This window comes from Alligator sinensis, unplaced genomic scaffold (genome assembly GCF_000455745.1).
Source record: "Alligator sinensis unplaced genomic scaffold, ASM45574v1 scaffold64_1, whole genome shotgun sequence".
In the NCBI taxonomy this organism is placed as follows: Eukaryota; Metazoa; Chordata; order Crocodylia; family Alligatoridae; genus Alligator; species Alligator sinensis.
In genome coordinates, this window is record NW_005842458.1 from 23312 (window position 1) to 45505 (window position 22194).

General features: G+C 47.3%; 1 protein-coding gene across 1 annotated transcript in view; it reads right to left on the minus strand.

Moving 5' to 3' along the window:
* LOC112551404 (collagen alpha-1(VII) chain-like) overlaps window positions 1-22194 on the minus strand; it is a gene marked incomplete at its 3' end in the record, with an annotated part of 93856 nt that overhangs the window by 22334 nt on the left and 49328 nt on the right. Inside the window, exons 23-39 of the mRNA XM_025212351.1 lie at window positions 20291-20434; window positions 19598-19788; window positions 16553-16684; window positions 15370-15444; window positions 14272-14352; window positions 14142-14168; window positions 12931-12975; window positions 10604-10672; window positions 9838-9924; window positions 9141-9167; window positions 8268-8339; window positions 7608-7667; window positions 6859-6894; window positions 2760-2804; window positions 2350-2385; window positions 1628-1672; window positions 255-290 (exon numbers count right to left, since the gene is read on the minus strand). Of these exons, the coding sequence (XP_025068136.1) occupies window positions 255-290; window positions 1628-1672; window positions 2350-2385; window positions 2760-2804; window positions 6859-6894; window positions 7608-7667; window positions 8268-8339; window positions 9141-9167; window positions 9838-9924; window positions 10604-10672; window positions 12931-12975; window positions 14142-14168; window positions 14272-14352; window positions 15370-15444; window positions 16553-16684; window positions 19598-19788; window positions 20291-20434 (1208 nt within the window). The remainder of the gene's footprint in view (window positions 1-254; window positions 291-1627; window positions 1673-2349; window positions 2386-2759; window positions 2805-6858; window positions 6895-7607; window positions 7668-8267; window positions 8340-9140; window positions 9168-9837; window positions 9925-10603; window positions 10673-12930; window positions 12976-14141; window positions 14169-14271; window positions 14353-15369; window positions 15445-16552; window positions 16685-19597; window positions 19789-20290; window positions 20435-22194) is intronic.

The following is a 22194-nucleotide window of genomic DNA, read 5'->3' on the forward strand; positions in this document are numbered from 1 at the left end:
TGCTACTGCACATTAACTCTAGTTACTATGCATTTAGTTTAGTACTTTATTAAGCAAGTACTAAACTAAATGCGCAGCATCTAAGGTGCATCAATGATCATGTAGACAAGCCCAGTCTATGATCTAACGGGGATTTCTAAATGCAACTCAATGCAGTCATGACTTCAAGGCTCTGATCCAGTTTATCAGGAGTCCTGACTCCTGGTCCTGTGCCCACCTACTAGGACAAATTGTTTTATTATCGTATTACGTACTTGGTCTCCTTTCTGCCCCACTCTTCCCGGAAGACCCTGCAGAATGTAAAAGAGAAGTTTCCAGTAGAATAAAACACATCCAATGTTTTTTTTAGTCTATGCATTGGGCTGTGAGGTGACACGATAGCATAACTTATACATAATCAGAAGAGTCTCGTCGAGAAGGGCTCCCCAGGGGGCCACACTTTGCAACGTGGAAAACGACAGCAGTTGTTTTGCATTTCACGCTGCCAACACACCTCAGCTGGGAACTGGAGCAAGGAGAGGGAAGTTTTGTGTCCGTGGCCTCTCTGCCGAGATTACATACATGCAGCTAAGTGAGGGGGGGGTGATTTTCATGATGCGGAAGCTTGTGCTTTAGGGAGTGATGCAAAAATCACTAGCCAGCATCACTTAGGCCACTAATCAGCCATCAAGGACAAAGGTCCACCCAAGGCTAGTGGCCTATAGGGTGATTGCCCACCGTCAGCATGGCAGTGGGAGTGATGTGGCCAGCAGGACATCCAGGCATCTTTGACTTCCCAGCCCAAATTACCAGTTACACGTTTGCAGGTGGGTCAATTGGGCACGGCCACTGGTATGACTCCAGAGCAGGTTCTCACTCACACTGCTCCAGCCACAGCGAGATGCTTTAAACCCTTTGCCACCCCAGCCAAATCAGCCAGCAGACCGTAAGAAGTCTTCCTGATCTCCAACCAGGGCCAGATTCACAAAGGGTCACCAAGAAGTGATAAAGTCTATCTCCCAACCCCTACCTTTGAATAGCCTGATCCTCTCACCAGGTAGGAGCTATTCTTCATGGATTCCCAGCCATACCCATACACTCATGCATGAAATTTTTACTAAAACTTCTGTTCTCATGAGATTTCCAGCCCCATTTTTCACTGAAAGATGTGGGAATACAAGTCTCTGCAGTGCTCACAATAGCCTGTACTAAAAGGGCTCCTGGGTGAGACCCAGAGGTCTGTCCAGCAATTAACACCTAAACTGAACCCATGGTGATGAGTCGGTTCTAACACGCTGCCCCATGCTATCCACCTTAATGCCATTCACCCAGGAGGACGAAGGAAAAGGAAGCAAGCCATTATACTCAGGTCCTTTTCCACCTCTCCAGAAAGGAAAATGCCTTTCAGTTCAAGATCCCTTCACCTGGCCTGAGCGCTGAAGAGGAACATGAATGCACATGAGAATCAGACCCAATCTCCGTAACCGGAGCAGACAGCAAGCAGAGCCCATGAGGTTTTCAGTGGCAAGTGTCTTGACAAGTGGCTCAACAGGCAATGCAGCCTCTGGAAGGCGATTCCCTGCCATCTGGACAGGCTGTGGGATGCCTCCCTTTGGAAGATGCAGAATCAGCCTAACCAATTACTTACAGCAATTCCTTGAGGTCCCCTCGGCCCGGCTTCTCCACAGTCCCCCTACAAGGGACAGAAAATGCACTCCTCAGCCTGACGAAGGGTGTTTGTACCCGAAAGCTTGAAAAGAAGAATTTTCTCAACTATTTGAGTTGGTCTAATAAGAGATATCGGATTTACCCAAAGAACCGGGTCTGCCTATGTCCTTAGACCAACACGGCTACAACCTATACCCCTGAAAGGCATTGGGTGCATAAGAGTTGCCAGAACACAACAGACCAATGGTGCATCTAATCTACCATCCAGTCTGACACTGGAAGCTAAAGAGGAAGGCATGTACCATTGCCTGGGGACCAACCTCCCTGTATCCTGTAGTATGAGATTTAGTAGCTTATTCCCATCCAAGCAGCTATAAGTACAGGGGCTATTTTTGGACGGGAATATATTTAACTCAGTTTTGATTACTGACTTACTGAATGACAGAAGCCTAGAAAGCCATTAAAAAAAAAACCCAAAACAAATATGAATGATAATCTTTCTCAATCAAGGAAAATCGGTCACACTTTCACTAGGTTCAGATGACTCAGACACTGGGCCCAGTTCCCCTGTCAAGCATGCTGACTTTAGACCAGAATAACGCTGCCATTTTTGATGAGCTTGACCAATATAACCAAAAATGACAAATCAGGCTCATTTTTTTTTCTCTCGTCTAGATTCAAGCATCATTTGTTTAAACTCACCTTTTCTCCCTTGACACCGTCTTGGCCTTTTTTACCCTGCAAAACACAAGATGCTTTTATTCATGGAAAAAGACATTTTCAGGAAAACAGCAGCCTGCCAGCATTTAACCCTGCACACTGCAAAAAGCAAGCGGTAGGCGTTCCTTCTAAAGGTGTTCATAAAGGAAAAGGAAAGGGATGTCTTTGAATAGCATCAGAGCTTTGCCCTTCACGCTCAGCTGATGAACTCCGAAGCACAAGACACAATCTCATCATTTTATTCTTAGGTGTCTATGGTGACACGAGAGGCTCCAGCCAAGACAGGGGGGCCTGTTGTACCTTTTCATGTTTTTTTCTACATTCGTTTAATCATTAAATTCATTAGCTGTTTTTTCTTTTAAACCTCAGACTATCTTCATCCAGAACCCTACCCTTGGGCCAGCTGGTCCTCCTTCTCCGGGCAATCCTGGTTCACCCTAAACAAAAGAGAAAGGGGCATTATTTCCCTGAATTTCCCATGAAGTGAGTTTGGAAATTGCTCATTAAAAAGACCAGCCGTTAACCCTTACCCTGCTGCCTCACTCAGTGCCATCTCATGGGATGCCGCGTTTTATGGATGCTCTATAGGTGCTGGCAGAAGTGATGTTTTGTCACGTGATCGGCCCCCTGAAAGTGCTCTAGAGCCATGCCCTGACAGAAGTGCACGGTTGCAGAGCACTTCAAAAGTGCCTGACTGTGCCCCTAATTAACCCTCATTACATGAAGGTTCAGATGAAGGCACTCCAAAGCAGCGTGCCTTCATTCATTTCTTTCAGCCCCTGTTTGGGAGCAGAGCTGGGCTGATGCAGCCGCAGCCCCACTGTGCCCCTGGTGCTGTCTTCAGGATGGGAGGGAGGAGAAGGAAGAGAAGGGATCTTGGTCTGGGCTTTGCCCAGTCTTCACTGGAGTGGTGGGGGTGGGGGGGCACCTATCGCCCTCCTCCCCACCAGTGAAGACTCAGCAAACCCCAAGATGCATTGTTCAGCAAACCCCATAATGCACTGCTTCCCTATTCTAAGATATGGGACCGTAGTAAGTGGGTTTTGCCCAGTCTTCACTGGAGTGTGGGAGGGGAGCACCCACCACCCTCCTCCCCTCCAGTGAAGACTCAGCAAACCCCAAGATCCCTCCCTTCCCTTTTCACCCTCTCATCCTGGAGGCTACAGTGGAGTTGGCGGGGAGAGGGGTAGGGGAGAGAGGTCACAGACATGTAGCCATCTCCAAAGTGGAGCAAGATCCTGCCCCCCCCCAACCAACAGAAAATGTCTGTTGTGTTAGGTGGGGTGCTATAACTCGTGGCACTTGCTATGAAGCGCCATGAGTTATAGTGGGAAGCTGCATGTCTGTCAGCACCCTATGTTCCCAGGGGAACTCACTCTATGACACACAAGACAAGGCCCCACACTCTTGCAAGGGCAGTAGCAAGACTGTTAGTTCTTTACTATAAAATAGTTCTGTATATAAATTCCTGTATATAAAGTGTTGTTTCCACAATACAAGCCTCATCAAGATGTTAACAGCAGCTCACTTACTGCTTCAAGTACAAACCACAGTGCTTAGCCAACAGCTATGGCTGTGAAAGGGTTAAAACAGGACTCTGCCCCTCCAGTTTGCTGAGCAGACACAAGCGGCACCCATCTAGCAGCGGCATGGCATGCACCACATCTCCAGATGTGCTTCTTTTCCACCAAAGAAAACAGCTTCCCTACTTAGGAGATGCACCCCCTATTTGGGGGAAAGCTACATGTTGTATGTGAGAAATACAGGACTCTGTTCCAAAAACGGTGTCGACACAGGTCAGACTGGATAGTCTCACTCTTCAGTTGCCTTCTGCATCTTGTGAAGTTCTTATCTTCAAAGACATCCTGCAGCAATGAGTTATACAGTCTAACTATGCCTCATGTGAAAAAAAAATTCCTTTCATTGATGTGAAAAGAGGTGAGGAGATAGGCCACTCACTTGGCATCCTGCACGACTGTTTGTCTCAAGACTGCCACCTATTTCCCAACCACTAAAGCTACCAACTTTCTTTAGCCTATATCAGGGGTGTACCATAACTCTGAAATAATTTAGTGCGGTTGAATGTCAGTTATGTGTTGCTAATTTGACTGAAGATAGCGTGTCTTTGATAAGTCTGGGTAAACCTATTTTCAATAAGCAGCACAGAAGACTTTGATGACCTGTGCCATCTACGGGAAAAAAAACCCCAATCCAAAGACAAATTATATAAATACATGATGCTGAGAGCAAACGCACTGATAGACCATAACTGAATAACAATTACATATGCCAGATGCTACTGAGAGCGAGGCAGTTGGGTTGCTTGTTCGTAGAACAGTAGTTGATGTTTCATAGAAAGATATTTTTGGAGGCATGTGTTTTATGAAGGGCATCCTTCTTCTTCAGCAGTTTGTCACAAGTCAGAACGCAAGTCTTTGAAATTCAGTTGAAGCATCCACATTGGTTTAAGGGTTGACACCAAGATTTGTCTTCTCTTCTGTCATTGTTTGCTTCTGTAACTTATTAGCAAGAGAAAAGACCCTCTCAGTAGGTACGAGGGAGAGATCATGCAAAACTCAAAACAAGTCAAATGTTTTCTGGAGGAGATTTACTTCATTCTTCAGTGCCCAAAGTCTTCCATGCTTCTTGATGATAGCTGGATCTTGTGGCTGCTCCCCTCACAGACTTTGGGAGGGTTAAAACACAACGAACACTTCATCAGATAAAGCTCCATCATCAAGAAACAGGCTTGCTTATGAAACAACAATGGGGCATCTTCACCAGCTGGCTAGGCCATTGTGTTTCAAGAGAGCCCAAGAGAAACTTCCAAACTCCATCAGTGAGTCTCATGTCTCTGAATCCTTCATACCTGCCATCTTCTTCAGCTTTTTGACCTGAAGCTTTGTAAATGTAAAACAGGTCCACATGGCCTCCTCTGCAAATGAGGCAGAAGGGAGTCCACGCTGGCTCCCTAGGCATGGCTACACGTCCACTTGGAGCTGTTTCAAGAAAAGGGAGCTGCTTACAGGGAGCGTGCAGCAGCTGTTATGTTCTAACGGTTACCGTTGGACAAGCTCGGAGCAATACAAATGCATCAAAGTTGCTCCAGCGTTAACCCTGGATGAAGCAGAGTTAAAGTTGGAGCTGTTGTGCTGCATTCGTATGGCTCCAGCAACAGCTACTGCCTGAGCCAGAGAAAATACACCCCCTCCCTTTTTGACATGGCTTCAGATGTACATATACCTTTAGAGACTAACAGATTCAGAGAGACATGAAATTTTGTAGGCAACAACCTACTTTGGCACACACTATGAATGGCCTGGCAGACAGCAACAATTATATATATAGAAGGCAAAGGGACAAGGGAAGAAGCAACTAAGAGCGGTAATAGGTTGAGTAGATCAGGGGTGTCAAACTCATTCAGGCCAAATGAGTGGTCAACTCCAAGATCCACAGATATCACAGGGACTGGATGATCACTGGGCTCAGGAAATCACTGGGATTGGATATCACTGGGACTGGATGATAGGGCTCAGGAAATCAGATCCTGCTCATGGACTGTATCTTTGACACCCCCGGTTTAGGTCAACAGATATGAACAAAGCAGTTAATACCTGGAAGGACACTTCAGTTAACAGCTAAGTCCAGAGAATGGGATAAGTATCCATAATCCCTATTAAGACCATGTTTAACACAATCCAGTCTGTGCATGGTTTCTTGTTTGGCACGAACATGACATCAGATTCATCTAGCAAATGAATGCAAATTTGCAAATACGTACTCTCATTTGAAAATCTGCAAAATTAGCGACTGGCTGTCAGGACACCTCTTAGACAATTTTTTTTTACATGGTTAATGAAATGCTAAAACATTGTGCCGCTAAAGCCTCTTGATGCATTGATGTTTTGGTGGGAGTGATAATACCCATTTTTCCTCCGCAAGCACCGGTGAATTAAGGAGGTTTTTGCAAAACTCGTTCATCTTTGCCATCCTCTCAGGAAATGGATATGCTTTTTTGCAGTGCTTCTCCAACACCTCTCTTCCCTGCCATGGTTTTGAGTGTTCTTTCAAGAAGACAAAAACTCTCCCTCACCTCAATTTGATAAAACTGCAAGACGGAGCTTGAGTACAAAGAATTGCAGCCAGCTGACTGCCACGAAACACAACGAGGCAGTGCAAGTAGGCGAACGTTGCAACAAATGCTGTCAAGAAGCACCACGGTGTTATGTAAGTCAGCTACTCTTCGTGTCTGTCCATCAGGGTGGCGATAAATTACCATCTGGCTGTGGCCAAGCACCAGACATACATGAAAATGGGATGAAAAATAGACAGCTGGCCAAAACTGGCACAAAACTGTAACGTTGCTAATCTTGTTGGACAGTAGGACATACTGCTTAAGGACAGGGCTAACCCGGGCAATCAAGGTGCTTGTTAACTTCAATAACCATATAGACAAAGATTCAGCTTGGATGCATGTCCATCAATACTCACCTTCTGTCCTTCTGCTCCAGGAAGTCCCATTGCCCCCTGCAGAAGAGAAGAGAAAGAGAGAGCTCAGATTTAGGACTCATTGCTGGCTCCTAATTCACTTCTTCTTCCCACCGATCTGTTTCTTTCCTTTCCCTCCCCCAGCAAAGCCTGCTTTCCAAGCCCCATCCTCAGCTGGGATCTATCCACTCATTCACAGGGGGCTCATTTTGACAGCATCTATCACTCATGTAAATCCAGACCCATCAAACAGGGAAATCATGGAAACAAATGATCTTGGTGAGAAGAATATCTTGGTCAGAAATTTAAATATGGGACTGCATCTCCTATCACTTACTATGGCCCCATATCTTAGAATGGGGAAGCAATGCATCATGGGAGTCCATAGCCCTGATGCATCATGGGTGATATGCATTGTCCCAGTGACTTCAATGGGTTGCAGATTAGACCCTCAGTGTCTGTGACTTGATTTAAAAGTTACCCTAGAAATGCAGCAATTGCAGATAACCCTCTGCAGGGCCCCTCCCTGCCCGACATGCCCTGCTACACCCATCCCGATTTTCAAATACTTGGGAGAATAAAATGAGCTGGCAGACTACACTGATTCCCTCAATGGTGAAAGAGTCACCACCGTGGCGGTGGAGTCTGGGTCCAGTCCTTCAGTAAATATTTCAGGAGCATTGAAGGTGGAAGGGAGAAGCAGAGCTTGACTACTGCACACATCCAAACCCAACTGCAAGGGGGAAACCTACCTTTTCTCCTTCCGCTCCCTTCAAGCCAGGCGTGCCAGGGGTACCTATCCCTGCCTGCCCCTGAAACAGCAATCACAGCCAGTATTGTACCCACAGCGAGGGGAGAAAACATCCAGCAAATTGGTCCTATTCACAGCAGTAAACCCCCACAAGCAGGGGCAGTGATTTAGCCCATGACTAAAGCCTATGACTATGAGATGTTTGGTCATGTAACCCTTGGTATTGCAGGGATGCAAGTAGAAGAGCTACTTAGACCTGAACGGGAAGGAGGGACATGCGAGGAAAGGGACCACAGGGGTTTTCAGCTAAGGTATAAAATGGAATAAGGAAATCAGCCAGGTTCAGCCAAGGCAGGCAAGTCCCAGATACCAGAAAGGACTCTAGCGCTGGCTGATAGGAGCCAAACAGAAGATGACCCTTGAGTCAGGAGAAGCCAAGAAAGGAGATAAAACAAAGGCATACAGAGGATGGGACAGAGACATGGCATCTCTTCTACTCTGTGACACAGGAGGCATCAAGTCCTCACCGTGTGGGACGGGGACATGATCCTGGCTCTCCATCTTCCATGCATTTGATGTATCCTACTAGTAACAGGCACTCCATGGTTTCTCCCCTACTTTGAGCTGATTTGTATAGAGAGGCTTTTACACAAGCACTGACCTTTTCCCCTCTCGGTCCGGGAAATCCTGGAGCACCATCTAGCCCTATGGGGCCGGGCAAGCCAGCTCTCCCCTGTAAAGGAGGAAAGTCTGGGTATTAACCAAGGTAGTAACAGGCCATGTGATAAAATGAAGCACCACAAATGACTCTGAAGAAGTTCACATGGCCCCTTAGGAAGTGAAAAGTATTAGTAGACATTTCCCACCTACATAAATTGCAATCCCAGAATGCATTGCATTCTTCCCTCCCACCCTTGAGGGCTTGTGTCCAATAGGTACCATCCAGCTCAAAGTGCCCAAAGGGGAAAGACCATCCCCAGGCCATACTCACTGGCTCGCCCTTGCCTCCTTTGTCACCCTTAATGCCGTTCTTTCCTCGAGGCCCCTGTAAAGTTCATGAGACGGTATCATTGTCTCAGACAACGTTTCTAGGAGCTACCCAAGCCTTGTCAGCACAGGTGCATTCGTATGTCAAGTAGGCACTTGTAGTCTTCTTCCAGCAGGTCTCTTGGGTATGGTGGCTTCCCTGAAACCACTGCAACCCTTGCAGGACACTCAACCAGGGGAAGATCACCCCTTAATTATGTCCAGACCTATGCTCTTCTTCAGGCCTCTTCCACACTGAGGACCCACACCCATACTTAGCACCAATGGGCAGTTCGAGGAGGTGTGTGCTAGTCAGAAGAGAGGCAGAGACCTGAAAGGGTCCTGCCTGACTTTTTCTGGATACAGCCCCATGCTAGGCCTCACTAGGGCATGGGTTAAGTGTGGCTACCACAGTCCATAAGCCTGGTTCAAAACACATAGCAGGGCTGTTACTCAGTTGCTGAGACAGGTGGGCAGACCCAGAAGTGGAAGGGGAAGTAACTCTTACCCTGTTTCCTGGGTTTCCTGGCTCTCCCTGAAACACGAAGGATGGGGAACGTTACAACACAAGGGTGGGGATACTCTTCCTTCCTGTCTCCAGTGGTGCCTCCCCTTAAAAACCTGAACCACACAGGGCTGCAGTTGGCCTCCAAGGACCATCAACCCACATGATGGTCGCATCAGGCCCCCCTGCCAGGCAGGAGGACACAGGATTGAACGTTTGGCCTCAGCTCTCACTTATATCCCTAGAGAGTGAAGTCTTCTTATCCCCAGGGTGGAGGTAGGTGCAAGAAGGGTTGTGTCTACCCTGCACGACCCAGATGTCTCAACCCTGGAGATCCAAAAGAGAGGTCCTCCCCAAGCAAAGAGAAGGGAGATCAAAGCTCAGGCCTTGATCCTTCTGGCACGCCACCTTGCTGGCATTCACAGTCCTCTGAAGCTGAACCATTAAGACCCACCCAGTTCTTGGAGGTGATCAAAGGCCACCTACAGCAGCCACAGAAATCAATGGGAAAGGTCCCCTTCATCTCAAAGGCACAAAGCCAATTCCCCTGAAGTCCAGGGGGTCTAGGAGGGCAGGAGGATGTGTGTCCCCCCCGCGACTTAATGACAGCAATGCACCTTATGCCCCCATGCTGGACCCAGGCCCCCAGCTGTACGTGCCTGAGCAATGCAGAAGAGCAGCTTGCCACAGTAACACACACCTTTGTGGATGTCCCTGGAGGTCCCTGTGGTCCTGGCAGCCCCGGTGGTCCTGCTACTCCAGGAACGCCTGGCTGCCCTTTCTGCCCCTGAAAGGATTTCAGCCAAATATTTGAGAGACGGCTCCCTTCATCATCCCCAGCTCTCTTCATCATCACCGCCTGAACCTGAATCTGGCAGGGACTGAGCAGGGCAGGAGCATAGGTGAAGTGCTCAGCTATCACCCCGCCTGGGTAATCACCAAGCTGCACAGGCATGAACTCTAGGAAGACATCCCTCCCCCTTCTGTTAAAAGCAAAGAGGGTCACCACAGTGCATGAGACGGATAAGGCTAAAGCAAGAAATATCAATGAACGTGACCCTGATGTATGCCTATACGATTATTTAGAGTGAACACACCCATGCCAGAAAGGCAGCCACCTCTGAGGCAAAAGGCAGCAGCTGTTTAACAGTTTGCAAGGGCTGAATATAGCCGGGTCTCTGGTTCTATTCTTTATCACTAGCACCAGAAAGGGATTACCCCAAAGGGGGTAGCAAAGCATTGATCTAGACTGTCTGTATGTCTTCTCCCTTCCCCTCTCCCTCCATCTATCTTGGGGAAGGAGCTCTCCTTTCCCATAAATGAATGGCCCCAATCTTAGCCTCTATTAGAGCATGGGTAACACAGGAACCCTGACTGCCCCTAGCAGGGCCTGTGCAATCCCCTATAATCACAGGTCAAGGGAGCAGAAGGGAGGGAGGTTGTTTCAGACGCCATTATTTACTCACCGGAGGGCCGGGCTGTCCGTTTCGGCCAGGAATCACTTCCACACCTCCTAGGACATAGCCTGGTTCTCCCTGAACAAGAAACAGCACAAAAAGTGGTTTCTATAGGATCAGAGAATCATAGAAAATGAGGGTTGAAGGGACCTCAGGAGGTCACATCTACTCCAACCCCCTGCTCAAAGCAGGACCAGCCCCAACTACATCATCCCAGCCAGGGCTTTCTTGAGCTGGGCCTTAAAAAACCTCCAAGGATGGAGATCCCACCACCTATCTAGGTAATCCATTCCAGTGCTTCACCACCCTCCTAGTGAGAAAGTTTTTCCTAATATTCAACCTACAATTCCCTTGCTGCAACTTGAGCCCGTTGCTCCTTGTCCTGTCATCTGCCCCCACTGAGAGCAGTCCAGCTCCATCCTTTTTTGAGCCCCCCATTCAGGTAGCTGAAGGCTGCTATTAAATCCACCCTCAGTCTTCTCTTCTCCAGACTAAATAAGCCCAGCTCCCTCAGCCTCTCTTCATAAATCCTGTCCCACAGTCTCCAAACCATTTTCATTGCCCTCCGCTGGACTCCCTCCAATTTCTCCACATCCTTTCTGTCGTGGGGGGCCCAAAACTAGACACACGACTCCAGATGTGGCCTCACTGGTGTTGAACAGAGGGGAAGAATCACTTCCCTCCATCTGCTGGCTACATTTCTGTGCTCAGCTTCCCTTTCCAAGCCATCCTAGGAACTGGCAACACAAGAAACATGGACCACCATCACCTTTCCCTGCAGGTGGACCAGAACCCCCTGCTGACATATATCAGCGTGACTGCATGCACTGCAATGGAGATATGCAATGAGCCTTCCTGAGTCTTCAGTTGATTGTCATGTTGCTTCAGAGGCTGGTAGAGAGACCTGAACATGGGCACTTGTCGCAAAAGAACAGGACAATGAGAGACAGGTATATTGGCTGGTGGTACTCAAAGACACCCCAAAGCAGAGCACTAGAGCCTTTCATAAATCACTGATTCAGGTGTAACAGTTCAAGGATTTTGTGTTAACAGCTGTCGAGTCCTTTCCCACAGACGACGGTAGGACATGATCTCCATACAGATGGATGGACTGGACCCAAAACAGCTCCGGCTCCTGAGGGGTTTATCTGAATCCATTCATCCTGGACTTCAGTTTAGCAATTTGCTAATGGGATTTCTTGGCCAGGGGTAACGAGTCCAAGTGGAGCGCCGTGCTGACATGGTTGTACTGCTCCGGGTACCTGGTCTAGCTCATTGGGAGCTCAGCCTACAAGTTTATGGTGCCTCTGGGTCCCCATCTGCACCCTGGGACTTCTGTGTGGGGGAAAACCATAACACCCAATAGTAGATTGAATCTGGACAAGCCAAATCCCAGGGGCAGTTGCAGTTACAGAGATACTAGAGTGACACTCACTAGCCATGTCCTCCATATGGATAGAGGCCTTCTGGAAAGTCTCTACCTACTTCACCATTTATAGCAGCCATTTTTTGAGCATCACAGATGACACAACGCTACACCCCCAAGCCATCCAAAGCTTCACAACCTCAGCAAAGGTGGGACTGAGACCTCAGCAGAGGTGGGACCAAGACCCTCTCACTTGGATCGTACGTGCCCATGGCACTGAAGAAAGGGACTAAACGAACCAAGGCCATAGGATGAGTCCTCATGGGCTCCTAGTAGTATACGGCTAACAACTCGCATTTGACAACTTTTCATAGAAATCATATAGAAGTAGGGCTGGCAGGGACCCTCCACAGGTCATCTTATCCAACCCCCTACCTGGGGCAGGATCAGCTGTATCCAAACCATCTTATGCAATCCATAATCTAAACTTGTTGTAAAGCTACCCTCAACCCTGACATAACACAAGACCTAACACCCAAACCTGCCACAGGTAAAGCAGGGGAACCACAGCAGCTGATGTGCCGTGCCTTTAAAAGTTTGTTAATATACACTCAAGAGACCCCAGGCAGAGAGAAGCCATGCCCTCCTCTAGAGAGGAAGGCCACCCCCCTCACAGTCCATACCAATCTGACCATGGGGTGAAATTCCTTCCTGATCCCAGATATGGTGATTAGTCTGACCCTGAGCAGAGGGGAAAGACCCTCTAGCCTGGAGCCTCCAGCACTGGTCCCAGCAGGAGCATCAGCACAGCCCCATCAAAATACCCAGCCTTGGCTGCAGCCAACACTCGACGCCTCCGAGGAAGGCTGATTCTATCCACTAGATGACAACAGCGTGCACACACACTAATAGTTCATCAGTGCACAAAAGAGGCTTTTTTTCCAATTGAAACACATATAAGGGAACTCACTCTGTCTCCTTTCGGCCCCGCTGGTCCTGGATATCCAGGAGGCCCCTGAGGGTTTAAAATAAATCACAGAATTAAATAATGTGGTGTAACCTGATCATAGGCTTGGTTTCAATCAGCAATGCTCTGTGGCAGACTCAGTTGCACTAGGTAACATATAGATGCTCACTTATACAGGTTCCTCTGATTAAGTGAGCACCTATGTTCCCTGAATAAGTGAGCATATCTGTCTATCTATCTATCTATCTATCTATACATATATAGATGCTGGTTTCATTAGCTTGAGCCCCTGTGGTAGCTGTGACTGGGAACAATGCTTCATGCAGGAAAACAAAGCAATTTGAGAGTGAGAGTCTATGCACTGCCCTTATACAGCAAAGGCTGAACCTAGGTGGGCAATTCCAGAACCACAAGTGCCCCCCTTGTTTGAGCTCATAGGGCAACTCCAGGATGTGGCTCTTATCCAACTTGGTGGAGGCCAGTAGAGGAAGACATGACTGTACACACTGGGCACGTCTACACATGTGCATTTACTATGCAGTAACCGAAATTACTGTGCAATACAGGTGCACATCTACGCATGCACACTCATATTGTGCAGTAAATACAGCAACTTATGCTGATTTGAGCATAAATTTGATACCTGCGTCATTAATTTACACCTAGTAGTTCCTGTACCGTAATGCACATTTAGACACCTTACTGCGCAGTAACACTGTGTGTGTGGACTGACTTGGGATTCAAATTAGCACAGCGTTAATGCACTTTAACACCTGCATGTGTAGATGTGGGCCTATTCCCACTAACTGTGCAGTAATTTACTGTGCAGTAAATTTAAGCCAGCATAAATGCACACGTAAACTTGCCCACTAAGCCAGCATCTTCCAACATCACGGAGACAAGTATAAGCACAAGCAACGAGATGGAGCAGGTAAGGTGATGGGTGTTGTCCCCACCATTAGATGGTACGAAATCAGTGTGATGCTTCCTCCCAATCGGACATAGGCAGAAAATGGGCAGGGCCTTAAGCATGGTGTTCCTCGTGCTAATGAGGCACTTAACTCCCCGCTTCCTTGCTGACGTCCCTTCCTCAGCTGCAATGACAACAGCATCTCACTAAGACAGAGGGGCAACGCTCTGTACCCACAGACTGCCCCATGCCGGATCTCGCACAGGTGAAAGGAAGCAGGATTTGCTGGTTTTAGGATACTTACAATATCGCCTTGGATACCTGGAAGACCCTGTAGGTAGAGAGAAGGATGGAAAAATTAGGTGTTTAAATGCTGGGGGGACTATTTGAAATCAACCCCAATGTTGACAATGCTCATGAATCCACATATTTACCATCCGCCCTGGGGAGCCGGGGGGCCCTGTCCGTCCGGGTCTGCCAGGCAGTCCAGGAATCCCATCCTTCCCAGGTAGACCCTAAACACATGGAGAACAACAAGGGCAAGTGTGGGGCATATCCCTGACGGGGCTGTGGGAACCACATGGAAGCCCGACCTACAGCAGGTTTGGCACGGTGCGGGGAGAGGATCCTGTATAAAGCATAGGCTCCTTTTCCACTAAAGAAAGGGAAGGATCATAGGAAAGTAGGGCTGCAAGGGACCCCAGAAGGATATCTAGTTCAGCGCCCTGCTCAAGGTGGGATCATCCTTGTTTAAACCAGCCCAGCCAAGTGTCTGTCCGACCTGCTTTTGAAAATTTCCAGGGAAGCAGATGCCATAACCTCTCTAGGCAGCCTGTCCCAAAGCTTGACCACCCTCATGGTCAGAAAGCTCCCCCGAAACGCCAACCTCAATTTCCTCCACTGCAGTTTGAGGCTATTGCCTTCTACAGGCACAGGGGAAAAAAAGTCTACCTCCATCCTCTTTATAATCACCCTTCAGGTATTTGAAGACTCATTGAATACTTCCATGTAATTTCCAAACTCAGAAATCCCACAGGATTTTCAAGCTCAGCTAGGTTTATGGACTCAGCAGTGACCCTGGCGGGGTGGGCCAAACTCTGTGTATGGTACATGATCAGTTATGATCACTGATCAGTTCTAGGGCACAGCAGTCCTGATCTCAGAGCAGCTCTCCAGGTCATTCAACATTTTTCTTGTCTCTTGGCTTCAACCGTGCCCAGGTCCTGACTTCAGCAGTGCCGCATTGCTCAGCCTTACAGGAAACTTAGGCCCCTGGGAGGCAACTGCATCTTCCTTATTAATAAGCTCATCATTTTTTGGCCTCCCTTTATATACACCCACAAACACCCTTGCACACACACATGTTCCACCCACATGTACATACCCTCCAAACCTTGTTCTGTTTGATTTTCAAGGCATTGTGGGACAGAACACCTTAAGCACCGATGCAAGGGGTCTGGAGACAGCTCTCCCACTGCCCTTTGTAGCCACTGGCATGTAACCTGGGACATCATTCATGCTCCTAGACTCACCCTCTCTCCTTTCTCTCCCTTTGTTGCAAAGCCGAACGGATCATAACCCCTGCCCGTCTGCAAGCCCCTGTAGCTCTGGAAAAGGAGAAATGAAATAATCATTCAGGACATCGTGACCCTTGAAAGGAAAATGAATGGACCCACCCTACAGAGCCCTGACACCCCCCGTCCGGGCCACCACTCCACCCTTTCCAATAAGGCAACATAGGAGGTAGACAGAAAGCGAGCAGATCCTTTGCAAAACCAGCCTGAGAACAAAATCAGCCTCTTTTTTTATGCCATGCATTGCTTATCTTCCTCCATCCCTAGGCCACAAACTATGAGGACAATGCCTCTTCTGTATATTGAACTGGAGGGCGATCGCTTCTCAGGGCGGGGGGCACCTTGCAGGACAAGGAAATGCAACTACAGTCACACGACAAGGAGTTGTAGCATAGGATGGAGACTACTAAAATGGAGATGCAAGAGCTAGGGCATGCCTCATGGTTTTCTGGTCTATCTTTACAGACACAGGAATGGATCTTAGTCTCAGTGACAAGGACACAACCAAACTATTAGCTCTTGGGGTCTGTAACAGGTTTGGGGTTTTAAAACAGCGAGGGTCGTTAACTACTGGAATAACATTAATGGGGACATAGGTGGGTTCTCCAACCCCCAAAGTCTTTAAAATAATGCTTGAAGGCTTTCTAATGGGTACCATGTTCCTTCTAATAATATGACATCTTTAAATGTATGCTGCATCCACATTTTCTGACTCTCAATTCAAGAAATAAAAAGTAAAGACTACAGCCTCTATGGAGCAGATGGGATCACTTTCCTTCCCTTTTTCCTTCTCAGATTTAAGAGGCAGCTATTTTTAGAAGAAATATTTGGTTTCAGAAAAGTGTGTTTAACAGTCCAAGGAATATGACATGTGCTAGCTTGAGCAAGACTTGTGGGCATGTTGCAGAAGACAAATGCCAACTGCTTGTGACCTAGGCCGAGGTCTTCAGAAGAAGGCTCTGCTTCTCCACTGCGCGGCTCCAAATCTGCATGCTGTGATTCTGTTCAAGTCAGTCCTGTATCATCAGCATAACACTGGAGTAGCTTGTTGGAGGATCAAGCTCATACTTCACAGTTGCATGCACTGGCTGCACCTATATTCCCCAAGCACATAGTCACGAGCGCCTATCAGTTATCTCACCTTCAGGCACTTGGAATCACAAGGCCCCGGGGGTCCCTCGATTTGTGGGTCAACAGGTGATGGATCATAGGCCAAGGATTTCCTGTCCATGTCACCAGACTGCTGTGGTTTGTTCGCATTGCGTCCAGCAACCTATAACGCATAGCTCAGGTTAGATGTCTCCTGGTCAAAACGGATTATGAGTTTTAGGAACCAGTTTAGTTGCAGCCTCTTGCCACCACATTGCCAAGATGAAGTCAGACACATAGGTGGGAACTGGAAAAGACTATAGATTTAGAGTGACCTCAGATATCCTTTCCCTTCATAACTGATATGTCACCAAGTTAGCAAATAACCATGAAAGGGCTAGAAAGTTATAGGATTACAGGAAAGCAGAGTAGGAAGGGACCTCACAAGGCTACCTAGTTCAGTCCCCTGCTCAAGGCAGGATCATCTTTGACTAAAAGCTGTCTGTCATAAGTGATTGGCTTGTTGGTCTAGGAATATGATTCTCACTTAGGGTGCGAGAGTTCCCAGATGAGCCCAGATTTTGAAGGATCATATTTCTGGGAGTCCAGCAGGAAAAATAATGCAGCAGGGAAACCAGCATGGATATGTAGCAGGTAGATCATGCCCAACCAATCTGGTTTCATTTTATGACAGGGTCACAAAATGCTTAGACGCAGGAGTAGAGGTGGATGCCGTTTTCTTGGACTATTGCAAGGCCTTCGATATGGTATCGCATCCTATTCTCATAAATAAATTAAGAGGCTGTGACTTAGATGTTTACACGGTCCAGTGGGTGGCAAATTGGCTTGGGGTTGCACCCAGAGAGTGATAGTAGACAGGTCAGTATGGACCTGGAAGGATGTGGGTAGTGGGGTCCTGCAGGGTTCGGTCCTTGGACCTGTACTCTTCAATATCTTCATCAGTGACTTGGATGTGGGTGTGACGTGTACTCTGTCCAAGTTTGTGAACAATACTAAATTGTGGGGTGAAATGCCCACTCCAGAGGGTAGGGAACGATTGCAGGCAAACCTGGACAGGTTAGAAAAGTGGGCAGTACACAATAGGATGCAATACAACAAGGATGAGTGCAGTGTGTTGTACCTAGGGTGTAAAAATATCCAGCACATCTACTGGTTGGGCAGTGACCCTCTCAGCAGCACAGCAGTGGAAAAGAATCTCAGAGTCATAGTGGACTCCAGGATGAACAGGAGTCGTCAGTGTGACGAAATCATCATCAAAGCTAATGGCACTATCGTGCGTCGACAGGTGCATGACGAATAGATCCAAGGGGGTGATACTTCCCCTCTACGTGGCATTGGAGTACTGTGTCCAGGAAGGATGTGGATAAACTCGAGAGGGTCCAGAGGAGGGCTGCTCATATGGTTAGGGGCTTATAGGACAAGCCCTATGAGGAGAGATTGAGGGACCTGGACCTCTTCAGCCTCTGCAAGAGAAGGCTGAGAGGTGATCTTGTGGCCGCCTACAAATTCATTAGGGGGACGCAGCAAGGGATCGGAGATGCGCCCTGGTGAGCAGAGCCTCTTGGGGTAACAAGGAACAATGGTGACAAGCTGACAGACAGCAGATTTAGGCTAGATGTCAGGAAAAACTTCTTCACGGTGAGGATAGCCAAAATTTGGAATGGGCTCCCAAGGGAGGTGGTGCTCTCCCCTACCTGGGGGGTCTGTAAGAGAAGGCTGGATAGGCATCTGGCTGGGGTCACCTGAACCCCCAGCACTCTTTCTTGCCCAGGCAGGAGGTCGGACTCGATGATCTGTTGAGGTCCCTTCCGACCCGAGCATCTATGACTCTATGAATCTATAAACCATCCCAGCCAAATATCTAGCTAACCTACTCTTGAGAATTTCCAGGGGTGGAAGTTCAAGGACCTCTCTAGGTAGCCGGTTCTAACGTTTGACCACCCTCATAGTCAGAAGGTTTCTCCTAATCTCCAACCTAAATTTCCGCAGTTGCAGCTGAGGCCATTGCTCTTAGTCCCCTACAGCTACAAAGAAAATCCTATCTCCATCCTCTTTATAATCATCCTTCAGGTATTTGAAAACTGTTATCAAATCCTCCCTCAGTCTTTTCTTCTGCAGACTAAATAAACCTAGCTCTTTCAACATTTCCTTTATAAGTCACACTTCTCAGACCTCTAATAATTTTTGTCACTCTCACTGGACTCTTTCTAATCTGTCCACATCTTTCTTGAAGTGCGGGGCCAAAAACGGACACAGTTCTCCATTGATATCTCTTTGTTCCACTGATATCAATGGCACGATAATTTCTAGTGGTGGATACTAAACCTCCCTCCTCTTTTGTTCTTGCTTTCAATCAGGACACAGGGTGAGAGCATAATCACTAGAGGCACCTATACACACCACAGGGTTTAAACCTCGTTAAATTAAATAGGTTTATAAAATGTAAACTTTTTTATTTTGGAATGTTGCATCAATGTTTGCCTGCACTAGGTTTTCAAACGAATTGAGGTTTGGAGCCTCGCATCAGTGTTTGCATGCACTTGGTTTTTGAATGAATTAAGCCGGTGCTGCAGGAGAGCAGTGCTATACCTCCCCCCATCTCTCCTGGGCCAGGGCAGCCCACCCCGTGCCTTGCCACACAGCTGTGGAAGCACAGAGCCAACAAATGGCACCAGAAAAAAAAAAACGGAAGCAATTTGAAAGGTGAAGTAATTTGAAGGGGTGAACTACAAAAAAGTCACAGCCCCATCTGGTGGACAAAGAAGCACATTACACATTTTGAGTGCCTTTGTGTTTGCATGTAATGAATCCATGGATGCGATGCTTTAATTCGCAGCAAGCTAAACTAAACTACGTCTGAGGAGTTTTACTTTAAAGCACCAGAAAGACTTTTAAAGTGTCCAGAAAACCTGCTTGTGCAAATAGTCATGCCTCTGCAGTGCAAGAAAGGGCAAAAAATGTGGCATGTACAAAGGCCTAGGTGCAGAAAACAATCTTTACCATATTTGCAAAGCTTTCCCAAGTAAATAAAGAATGAAGCATAGAAATAGAAAGGCCGTGGGAGAAAGCAGCTCACCTGCCCAGGCTGTGGCTGGGCTTCTGGCAGCTGCAAGTCCGAGCATATGGTATCTATAAGCTCCCTGATGATCTGGGGAAAGTCATCGAAGGTGTTGATATAGAAAACATTCTGCAGGTTGCGGTGAAGCAGAATGCTACTCAGTTCTTCAGGGTCCGCTCTGGAGATGCCCACAGCAATGACACCGATTCCTGAAATAAATACCCCATGTGCTAGCTAGAAAGAAGCACAGGTTGAGAGTTTGCAAACCAAGTACGGAATCTCACCTGTTGCAGTGAATCTGGGAACAGTGTGGCTAAAAGCCTGCATCCACATGGAAAATCTCAACCATGCAGTAAATATCAGTGCCTCAGTTCCTGATTAGAATTTATCTTAATTCACAGAAACTCATTTACGCTGAGGAGAGGAAGTCATCTCTTAGCGACTAGGCCATCCAGAGATTAGTCATCTAAGAATATTGGGCCGGGCACATCCGTGGAGCATTTGACTCACGCGGTTAGCTTAGGGTTCACCCACAAACTCAACAAAATAAGGAAAAGAGAAAAGCTCAGAAAACCAATACTGAGCTTGTAGGAGACTGGGTTAATATAAAGCCCAGTCCAGCCCAACTGGAACCCATGCAGGTCTTTTTGCTGACTTACCTGGGATGGGGATCAAGGCCTTAAAAAGGTAATAACGCAACAAGGTCCCTACCTAAAGCATGGACTGCTCTGGCAGGTGGGAGCACATCGTCCTGTGACTGTCCATCAGTCACCAACACCAGGGTACGAGGGAAGTCTGGCCTGGACCCTCTGGAGGGATGAAATAACTCCTTTAGCACATAGGCCATGGCACGACCTGCAAGAAGGCAGAAAGACACACTGTCTAGATCAGTGATTCTCAACCCTTTTAGACTCAAGGCCCCTTTGGAAAATGCCAACTCTTAGGTTTCACAAATTACTTGACTGCAGAAAAGGAGAACAATTCTTCTGTTGCAAAGAACTCAGAAAGCCCACAACAGGACAGAATGGTTTTGACATTATGGAGTCCTATCTGAAATCTCTAGGGTTTATCTTGTGAATTATCTTGTGTAGCTGTTTGAACACCTAATATTGCATGGTGCCCATGACACCTTTAAAAGGATCTCATGCCACCCCAGGGTACCATGCACTCCGGTTGAGAATCACTGATCTAGATCCAGCAAGGCCATGTTTATACATTACATCACTGATTGAGCCATGAGAAAGCATATAGTCCACTCATATAAGGAGATCATAAATGTCAGAGCTGGAGAATTATTTTATTTTCTGGCAGATCATGATAAATGCAGTGGAATTCAATAGAAAATTCAGGTCAGATATGGTGAATAACTTCCACCAGAAAAAAAAACTGAAAAAAATGAATCAAGGAAAGTTACAATGATTTGTCCTGACATTTCAGAACCAAAACACTTAGAGTTTTTGTTTTCTTTCATTTTGAAATGATGCTTTCATTTGCAGAATTGCTAGAGTTCAATTTTAAAGAGGAAAAAAAAAGAAAAATCCACAAAAAAGATTTTTTAATTTGAGTAAAAGTGCTTCAAATCAAGGTAGACAAGGTTATTTGGATAAATGTGTTATCTTTTATGAGACCACTGAATAGTTGGAAAAATTGTTCTTTGCAGGCTTTCCGACACAGGCCCCCTTCCTCAGGCATAAGGAGAGTTTGCTGGTCTACATCTTCTCTCTAGGGTCCGAATAAGAGCAACAGAATAGAATAGAATGGAAGTCTGTGCTTGAAAGCTTGCAAAGAACAAATTTTCCAACCACTGAATTGGTCTAAAAAATATCACATTTACCCAAAGAACTTTGTCTGCCTATGTCCTTAGACCAGGGGTGAGCAAAATGCAGCTCGCGGGCCGGATGCAGCCCACCAGGCCATTCCATCCAGCCTGCGGGGCCCCTAAACAATTTAGAAAATTAATATTTATCTGCCCCTGGCTGCCTGTCATGTGGCCCTCAATGACTTGCCAAAACTCAGAAAGCAACCCTCTGCCTAAAATAATTGCCCATCCCTGCCTTAGACCAACACAGCTACAACCAACACCCGCGAAAAATTTCATAGATTTCATAGATTTCATAGACATCAGGGCTGGAAGGGACCTTGGAAGATCATCGAGTCCAGCCCCCCGCCCAAAGGGCAGGAAGTCAGCTGGGGTCATAGGATCCCAGCAAGATAAGCATCCAGTTGCTCTTGAAGGTGTTCAATGAAGGCGCTTGAACCACCTCCGGTGGCAGGCTGTTCCAGACCTTGGGGGCTCGGACAGTAAAGAAGTTCTTCCTTATGTCCAGCCTGAAACGATCTTGAAGTAGTTTGTGACCATTCGACCTCGTCATCCCTTGGGGCGCTCTGGTGAACAAACGTTCCCCCAGATGCTGGTGGTCACCCCTGATAAACTTGTAGGTGGCCATCAGATCACCCCTGAGCCTGCGCTTTTTCAGGCTAAAGAGCCCCAGGGCTCTCAGCCTGTCATCGTAGGGTCTGCTTCCCTGACCTCTGATCATGCGCGTGGCTCTTCTCTGGACTCTCTCAAGCTTCTCCACATCCTTTTTGAATTGTGGAGCCCAAAACTGGAAGCA